The sequence below is a fragment of the Cnephaeus nilssonii genome (genome assembly GCF_951640355.1).
Source record: "Cnephaeus nilssonii genome assembly, chromosome: 8".
Classification (NCBI taxonomy): domain Eukaryota; kingdom Metazoa; phylum Chordata; class Mammalia; order Chiroptera; family Vespertilionidae; genus Cnephaeus; species Cnephaeus nilssonii.
Genome location: NC_137079.1, coordinates 27,017,079 through 27,026,998, shown reverse-complemented (window position 1 = coordinate 27,026,998; position 9,920 = coordinate 27,017,079). Strand labels below are relative to the sequence as shown.

Here is a 9,920-nt window from a genome sequence, read left to right as displayed (position 1 = left end):
AGAGCTGAGACTGTAATCAATACAACTCCAACTCCAATATTCTAAGGTGTTTTCCAGCTCATCTGAAAAGTTTAAAAAGTACTGGGTGGGGAGGGGCATGGAGAGGAGGAGGAATCCTCTTTCTATCCCCAAATCTCTGATAGAATGTATTAATAAAAATAAGGCAAATTATTAGATATGTTTGAATTTTACCATTCATTATACAACCAAAAATTGGGTGTTATAAATGAGGCAATTGTCAAAACATGAACATTGCAACACAAGACAAACTGGACATGACTCTCGCGAGTACATAGCATTCTGAATTACACATAACCTGCAAAGAGCAGAGTTAGTGATAGCAATGACATTTTAGTGCATATGAATTTTAAATAAGGCTATTAAAACAAAAGGCTACTATTAAACAATCAGAAGGCCTCAACTCATTGATTGGTACTTGTGTACAGTTATTTCCTGTATTTATACTAAAATGCTATTTCTTATTTCAAGCATATTGAAAATTTCCCTTAGTAGGACTCTCTGTAGAACACATTAAATTAGGCCACCAAGAAAATAATAAAATAAAATCACACCATTTACCCATTTGAACTTGAACAACAAGAATTTCATCATAATTGGCTTGGAATTTGATACTACTGGAACAAATCTATTGTTTGACTAAAAATTTTTTGAAAGGAATAGTAAAGCATCATGACTTCCTAACAGGATAGTTTAAGTACCAAACTGAACTCAAAAGAATTATGATTAGTCTCTATTTTCATTAAAAAACTCACCAATGGCCTGGCTGCTGTGGCTCAGTGGTTGAGCATTGACCCAGGAACCAAGAGGTCACTGGTTCCATTCCCAGTCAGGGTACATGCCTGAGTTGCAGGCTTGATATGCCCCCTACTGGGGATTGTGCAGGAGGCAGCCGATCGATGTTCCTTTCTGATGTTTTTTTTTCTTCTTCTCATTGATGTTTCTATCTCTCTATCCCTCTCTTCCTCGCCCTCTAAAACAATCAATAAAAACAGAAGAAAAAAAAAAACACACACCTCACCAATGGATTTGTATAGATCCTTTTAGTTACGTTAAATGTTTTAGTAATAGGCCAAGTAAATTAATAATTAAAAAACGTTTCATTAACTAAAGTCACTGGAATAAAATGATTGCTTCATGTATGTATGCTTCATACATAAAATTTAACTTGATTCATAATCCAAGTTATTAAGAGCAAGAAACTGAAGAAAACCAAATAAATTATTTGGATCTTGATGTACCTTTAAGGTAGAAGACAATATGATCTTAGGGACAGAAAAAAACTGTTGTCAACTTTCATAGCTCTTTATAGATTTATAAGTAAAATAGAAGAATGTGTTTATCAATTTTTTGTAAATAAATTAAGCATTCATCAGTTTCTGCTTGGTAAATGTTAGAAACTATCATTAATGTTAAAACACTACATAAAAAACCCTGAAGATACTAAATTATGATTTATGAAATGACTTAATTATATCACTTGAAAAGTGCGAGAATCTGTTTGATAGTGTCAACATAAAAATAAAGTTGAAAACAATATATATACTGAAAACTAGTTTCAAAGAATGGGGTTTTCATCTTTCCAAGGTCTCTGAACAGAGCTGGTATTAATTTTGCAGTAAAATCTAGAGTTATCATACATTAATTGAATACCGTTATTTTGTCCTTATTTTCCCTTTGGGTATTATTACAGCACTGGCAAAAAGTATTTTCTGCAATGACAAAAATATTCTAAATCTGGTTTGGCCAATATAGTAATCACTACCTATGTGTGGCTGTGGTTACTGAAGTACTTAAAGTGTGGCTAGGTGACTGAGGAACCAGATTTTTATTTTATTTTAAATTGTTACATGTGGCTAGCAGCTAATGAATTGGACAGTGCAGGTCTAAAATCTACTCTTATCTAGATTAACAAGAAGCCAAAGGATGAGCAAGACAATTAGAAGGAGACCTACCCATTCAACAACTAATTAGTAGATATCCAAAACATATTTCGTTCTTGTGTGTGTGTGTGTGTGTGTGTGTGTGTGTGTGTGTGTGTGTGTGTGTGTGTGTGTGTAAAGCACATCAGAATAGGCAGTACTGCAGAAGGAAACACTACAGGAACTTTTCACACTATAAAAACATTTCTCTCGCCTGACAATACAAAATAATACAAAACTCTAAGAGAATGTTCTGATGAGAAAATCTTCCTATTCTTTGGCAGTAATCATATGTCAATGCTTAGGTAAGAACAACTATTTTAATCATTTTTGACTATCATTTGAATGCTATTATATTTAAGTTACAAATGGACGAGTCCTAACTCCTAAAAACATCTCTTAGTAAGCTAAAAACTTTGCTATATTTGAACTCAAGAAAATGACCAAGTTCATAAAGCATATCTGTTATAGTAGAACTAAGAATATTTCTGTAGTATTCGGCCCTCTTAGGGCCAGCCTTTTCCCATCAGCTCACGCCCACCACTTACCAGATTCTCTGACTTCATAGCTCCTGGCACTTGGCTTTCTTTCTCCTGTCTTTGGGTATATGTAGTGATGAAGCAACTATGAACCTTAGTTAAGGACCGTTTGTAGGTTTGTATTTTAGGAGCCAGGGAAATCAAAGGTAAGAACATCTTCTGATTCACCAGAAGACTGTTTACTTTTTATTACTGCAACTCCAGAAAACAAAACGTTTCAAGGGTGTTTGCATTTGAGAGAACTTGGTTTCATGAGTTATTAACTTATAAAAGTCTTATTGTGAAATATAAAATTTAATTCATGTTTAGCAGCCCCAACCCACCTTCAAATAGATTCCCAGACTTAGAACTTCAGATCTGACTATAAATATTTCATTAAGAGTACAAAGCCCATTTATCTAGGCAATCTTTTACATTTTTCTTAGTGAGTGCTCCAAAATAAGGAAAAGAACCCCAGTGGAAAAGATAAATAAAACATGCCACAGAAAGGTAGAAGGAAAAAAATTATCTAATATTAGTAAAGTGCTGTGAATCTTGCAATGAAGTATAAATAATACATAAATGATTAGAAGTAACAGTAAATAATAAAACTCATTTCTAATAGTGACATATATAAAATAAACATGATAGAATGTATATACAGTAATCACCGACCGTATGTTGACAAACACACCAAGAATAAACATGAGTCCCTTTTATTAATTTCACAACATAGTTGCTAAACTAATTACTATCTTTTGTCAATTTAGAAATCTCTAAAGTCTCCCACGTACATTATTAGAGCCTCAGCATGCTTTGATAGTTTTCTTTTTCTTACTTTGAGATTGTGCTTCTCATGGCATTTAATTTTTTCTTTAAGCTCTGAGTAGATATAATTCAGGATATTTGATAGCTCCTGTGGCCTAAAATTTTGGGGCTATGGATACCTTCTCTGATGACTTCAACTTCAGACCCTAACCATCTAATTCAGAGCCTGGTGATAATGTATTAGGTATATAAGGGCTCTTCTTGAATCTATATTTTTAAAATGTGTACTCTTGCCTTCACTGTAAAAAAATTTTTCTGTGGTGCTACTATGTATAGTTAAGGGGGACAGATTTCTTCTCATCTCATCAAATCACAGTATTCTTTTTTAAAAAATATTTTTTTTTATTGATTTCAGAGAGGAAGGGAGAGGGAGAGATAGAAACATCAATGATGAGAATCATTGATCGACTGACTGCCTCCTGCACACCCCCTAATGGGAATTGAGCCTACAACCTGGGCCTGTGCCCTGACTGGGAATCAAACCATGACCTCCTGGTTCATAGGCTGATGTTCAACCACTGAGCCACACTGGTCGGACAAATCACAGTATTCTTAATGACCTTAAATCACTACCTTAGGTCTAGTAATGGGTTAACAGTTTCAAAATGAAAACAGGTGCTTTCCCCTCCAATATAACATATATAGTTAATGGTGTGTGCCCAGTTAATGCCTAATGAAGGGAAGGATAATTAAAAAATAAATTATGTTTTTGCCTATTCTTTTTTATCGAATGATCACATAATAAAGTCAGAAAATTTTATGTGAACTTTTACTTTAGGAATATTTGTTAAGACAATGTAAGTTTTAATTGTATTAATACTTTCATCTGCCTGGATGTGTTTTATAACTAGGCCATTTCTTATCCCAATAATCCACTCTACTCTCTAGGATTTGCCTTAACAGCAGTTCTATTACTTTCTCAGATTTCTATGCTCACTTATATACAGCATACAATCTTATCTTACAGAATGTTATTAGAAAATATTAGAAAACAGAAAAATACCGAAGAGACATAACTGTAATTGCTGATACATAATTGTTAGAAAACATTTATAGATCCCCCACTACTGCCAAAACTCATAACTAGGTTCAGGTGTCTAGTTTTTCAATAACTAATGTCCCTTCTCTATCATTTTAGAGAAGGGACATTAGTTATTGAATGCAATGTGAAGAATCCAAGTGCACTTAAAGATAACATTAAATATAAATGTCATAAATTTTTATATTCATAAAGATAATACATGTGAATTATATTATCTTTATGAATATAAAAGGCTACTTAAAAATCAGTACATACTTCCCAAAAACTTAATCAGTGATTTAAAAGAGATAGATGTCATTACATCTGCACTGTCCTTCATTTACAAAAAGGAAGCTAAATATTAATGCTTCCGTGATTTGAGGGAATTGGGAGGGGTAGAAATTAGCTGTTAGTAACAAATTATTTCATGTGTTTTAGGCTTCTGAGAAATGAATGATATTTAGTGCAAAACTTTAGGGCCTAAAATTATTGTGCTGAAATTAGACAATAAAACCTTTGCAAATTTTTCAATAAAAGGAACATACACCAATTCTTATTTAAATATGCTTTATAGAAAGTAAAAAATTGGATGACAGATACATTGAGAATAACCTTCCTCATATAAAAACTACATGATATAAAATCATTATAGTTACAAAGAATGAGCTCTGAAACCGCTTTCTAAATGTAAGGAAACTGGGTTGTACAACTACCCAAAGAAGCTGCCAAAGTTAACAGTGGGAGCTATAGGAAAAGAGATGATCATTATTGAATGGAAAACCCTTTTAACTTATATATAAAAAAAAGGGCAAAATAAAAAAACATGCTAAAAGAATTTTCAAAGTTTCTGATATCCCATTTTAATTTTGTTGAGTACACTCCTTCATCCTACTTTGGGATATCACACAGGCTTTGCTGTTAAGAAATACAATGCTACATCCGTTCTACAGCCATTTCTAAGGAAAGGGCCCCTTCATAATACAAAGCTAAAAAGTAAAAATATCCTTCCATAGTTTAATGAACAGACAACAAAAAGCATTTTGCCTTAATGTTGTTAGTTTTGTCCTTAGCAAAAGCAAGATGCTGAGTACTTTCCTCTCACTGTAGGACCAGAGCTGCCTGCTCCACGTGTCTGTGAACTAGCTAGGTTTGTACTTACTAGCTGTGAGTTGTGGGTGCTTTTTCAGATAAATCTCACATGCTCCAACTGAGGATAACTGTAACATTCCCGGAGTCTGAGATCTGGACAATTGGAGATTAAGTGCAGAGAGTTAAGATAATTTAAAATTTTAGATTTGTGTTTCAAGATAATTCTTATATCGGGATAAAGATTTTCAAGTTTTTAACATGGTTATTATCTTTAAAGGAATAAATGCTTATCTAAGAGCAAGAGACACTCAAAAATATTTTATGCCATTAGTTAACAAGAATGGACAAAACTGTAATTGAAAAGGAGATGTGAGTAAAGCAGCACATAAATAAAATGTCTTTTCTTCAACTAAACTCATCTTTCACTTACAACTTATTGCTGATCTATTTGGACAGCATGAATTTTCATGCCTTTGTGAAAACTAATGAAATATATAGGCTGAAGTCTCTGGCTGGATAACATTTAGCTTAATTTTGTACATTTGGGCCTTTATTATATAAACAAAGCAATAAAACTTCAACAAAATTACAAACAATATTTCCTTATTATAATCTAAGTATCCCATTAAGCCAATGTTTTTTTGAACCAGGCTAGTGCTATCTAATAGAAATAATTCAATCTTGGTCAATTTTGGAACATGGGTCCTTTATTTAGGGACTTCTTTTTCTTGGCTATTAACAAGTAATCAGACAAATTATAAAAAGATATAACTGGAATTTTGGAAGCTCTTTTAAGTACAACTGTATTGTTTATTCTCTTTTTAGATGTGATAAACTACAATATTTGCTGGATTCTTTCCCTATAATGAACTTCTTAAATAGACACTGCAGAACATAAATTTTATGCTTTAATATTCCTTAGTTATTTACCTTATATTTTCCTACCCTGGTTAGACGGAAAACAGCAAATAAGCTTTTTTATTATAAGAATTCGGACACTAGAGTAGGCTGATGGATCACCTCAACCTAATGCAATAAGACTGTACTTAGTTCATTGGTGAGGACAGGACTAGCCCCACTGTCCAAGTGAACTGTGGCTACTGTGTCTAAGGAGTTTGTGAAAATATAGCACGGCTCTCACATCTAAATAAAGCACCCAATGTCTTCTACCTTCCAGATAGACCATGCATCAATCACAAACCTCCTGAGAAATTATTAAGCATTGCGGGAGAGAGAGCAATTTCATAAATCCTGTCCAAAGCTGGACAGGGTTGTCACTGTTACAGCTAAGTGTTATTCCTGCTTTTTTTTTTTTAAATCATACAATGTTTAGAAATATAATTTCTTCTATATACTTGAAAGTAATATACTAAACTTTAAGGGTACAGTAAAGGAAAGTGAAAGTTATCACTGTAAAACACCAAAATAATAGCATACAATAGATGCTGAAGAAAAATAAGAAGTAAAACTTCCTTCTAAAAGCTTGGCACCTTTCCAACCCATTTAGAGAACTATATCTGAGTAGGTGGGTGGGTCAGAGACCAGGACTGGGGCAGCAAATAGAGAAGTAAAATAAAAACTTCTTATCTTATAGGATATAATCCTTTAAATAAATAGTTCACAGATTCTTTTATGTCCATCTATCTTATTCTATAATTTCCCAATTATTTTAATTTAACCAAGATTAGTTTCACACTCTGTTCTAAAACAGTTGAATCCTTATGTGATTTGTAAAATCAGGGGTTGGGGGTAAGAACCATCCTAAATAGTTTTTGATCTTTTATTGTCAAAACTTTTTATGTTGATTAGTTCTTTAGCCTCCTGAAACCCCACAATGCACTCTACTCACGTGGTTCTGTCCATTATCACTAATTCTTGCTGCTGTATGGTCATATTAGGCAGAAGCATTCACACTGTGCTTAGATTTCTGTACTTAATGTAAGAATTAGTACAATGCATAAAGTCTTTCTTTGTATATTCTTATACTTTCTTCAAGTACGATTTCTGAGAACAAATGAAAACACTACTAATTTTTAGGTCAATTTTCTTATAAAAACGGAAGAATTTAAAACCATACATTTGACTACAATTATGAAAATTCTAATTACATTTGTCTTGATTTAAAATTACTAATTTGTATTAATATACAGAAATAAATGAAACCTGAACTTCCAAACAGCACGTACATGAAATAAAATCCTCTTACTTGGTGACCTATCTAAAAACAAAAACAAACAAATTAAAAAACTGACCTAATTTCAGTAATTTTTGTTTGCTTTTAATAAAATGGGTTATGGTGCAAGAAAAAGGCTGGAGGGAAACTTAAATATAATTGGGGACCAAATACTTGAATTAATATGTAAAGTCAGGCAGAGGCATTTCATTTTCAAATAAATGACATTTTACATTTATGTAGCACCTTATATACTCAAAGTGCTTTACAATCATTATTACTTGACAACCAGTCATCAATGTAAATAAACATGGTTTACAATCAAGCTATCAATGAATCTAAACACTCTGATGCAACCAAATACCCAAGAGAATCTGTTCAGTAGCAAATTCTTGGACTAATACATAGAATTAAGAGAAAAATGTAAAAGAGACCTGTCACAACAGCACATATAAGAAGTCATTTGCTGATCATAATGACTGATATTAAGATGTTAAGTATTAGGAATTATTGAGGAATAGAAATGTTTATATTAACAAATAAGTAAAACAAAAGAGATGCAAGTCAACAAGGAAGTTGCCCAAAGGGTAATGCTACCTAATACTTGTAAATATATGAAAAATAGGTCTAAGATGTGGAGGGCAATTGGAACTATTAATATCAGCCACGCTACCAGATTCTGATCCTCAGTTACTGTGATATTCCAAAATAAGAAACAAGTAATGCACTGCCTGATTTTTTTCTCTTCTGTAACTTCCCCCCTAATAACCTAACCAATGCATTCACTTCTGCCAGCAACAAGATAGCAGGAAATAATAAAATTCTATGTATTTATGTTTTAAAAATAGTTTCCAAATCTTCAAACAAATTTAATTTCCTATAAAACAATGTGAAAACTAATTTTTCCCTCTAAATAACTCTATCAGGTGCCATAGGTAAGATCTGATTAGCACCTCTGCCAATATATTTATGTCTTTGCAAAAAGTGCATTTGCCAACCATTCATTTTATATAGTAAATATGCAAGTTATTTGAAGTGCATTTGGAAAACAATTGAAAACACAGATTAATACATCATAAAAAGATTAATTCCCTTTAAACAAAGACATTCTTATAAAGCATGGTAACACAGAGGCACAATAAAGAATATAAATTGTATATCAATTATTGGCAGAAAATCTAATTCATTACAAAGCCTACACCATTGGGGCAAGGACATTTTCATACAAAGAAAAGTACTATACTATTATTCAACACTTTTAATTGGGCATTTAAAAATTTTTGGCACATGAAAAGGAACTGAAAGGACTACAAAATAAAGGACCAAGAAACTAAAACATCATAGATACGGAGAGACAGTCCTCAAATGAGAAACAACTAAATATTAACATAACATAGAGACAAAAAATAACCTGGCTGAATTTCCTGAAATGGTGTTATGTATAACAGAAGTATGTTTTGAATGCAGGATGTTTTTTATTCTACTGGCAAGACTTGTCTACCTTGCTGTGGCTGGTTGAACATGGCCTGGGTAAGATCTTCTCGTGCTGGTTGCTTGTCTTTGCCTAGCCAGAAATGACTGCCCTGAACCTGTACTAGCAAGTCTATCTTCAGCCGCCTTTTTATGCAGAGTCATTCCCTATATCACACAGAAAAAAAAGGTAATCAATGAAAAAATAGTGGAACATACTCTCATAAAAGACAATTTCATCATGCAGATTTTCTTACATTGCATCAGAAGGGACAATTAGAAATGTTAATTCTGCTCATTATAGATTAAAATTTTATAGATATTTCAGTTCCAACAATTAGGTACAAATCTTCCTTTGGAAAAATGAAGAGTTAATTTTCTGAATAGACAATAACCAAAACAATACATAATAGAGACAGATTTTGGAATACAGTACCCATTATTAATCACACTTCCCTTTCAAATCAAGTGTATGAAGTGATTTTCAAAAAAAAAAATAGCGCAATTGATTGGTAGCAGTTGATTCACAAGGGGCTGTGGCAATCAGGGCATATTTAGAATGGCAAACCACAAATGCACTTGCTGTTCCTTAACGTGGAAAGGCACACACTAAATATAATACATACCACCATGCTGTTTTTCTTCACTTCAGGTGGACTTGTATTCTCAAACAACTTAATAAAAGTTCCTGACAGCCCAAAACAGAGGGCCCAACAGGGGGCACGGGGTCTTTCTTGAAGACAGGATGATGGCCTACTAGCTTGGAAGGGAGAAGAGCCATAATTGGTGGGCCCAGAGCACCTTAACAGGAGGAAATAACCTCTGGGGGTGCACTCTAAACACAGAGAAATAATCACAATGAACAGCCTATGAGTAGATGA

At 33.0% G+C, this 9,920-nt stretch overlaps 1 protein-coding gene across 2 annotated transcripts in view; it reads right to left on the bottom strand.

Annotated features, from left to right (window-relative positions):
• Window positions 1–958: 958 nt before the first annotated feature.
• Window positions 959–9,920, bottom strand: part of HOOK3 (hook microtubule tethering protein 3) — a 94,664-nt gene continuing 85,702 nt past the window's right edge. Inside the window, exon 22 of one of the 2 annotated variants that reach the window (XM_079779427.1) lies at window positions 959–9,207. In XM_079779427.1, the coding sequence (XP_079635553.1) occupies window positions 9,067–9,207 (141 nt within the window). In that variant the 3' untranslated portion in view covers window positions 959–9,066. The other variant, XM_079779428.1, reaches the window with a different exon arrangement.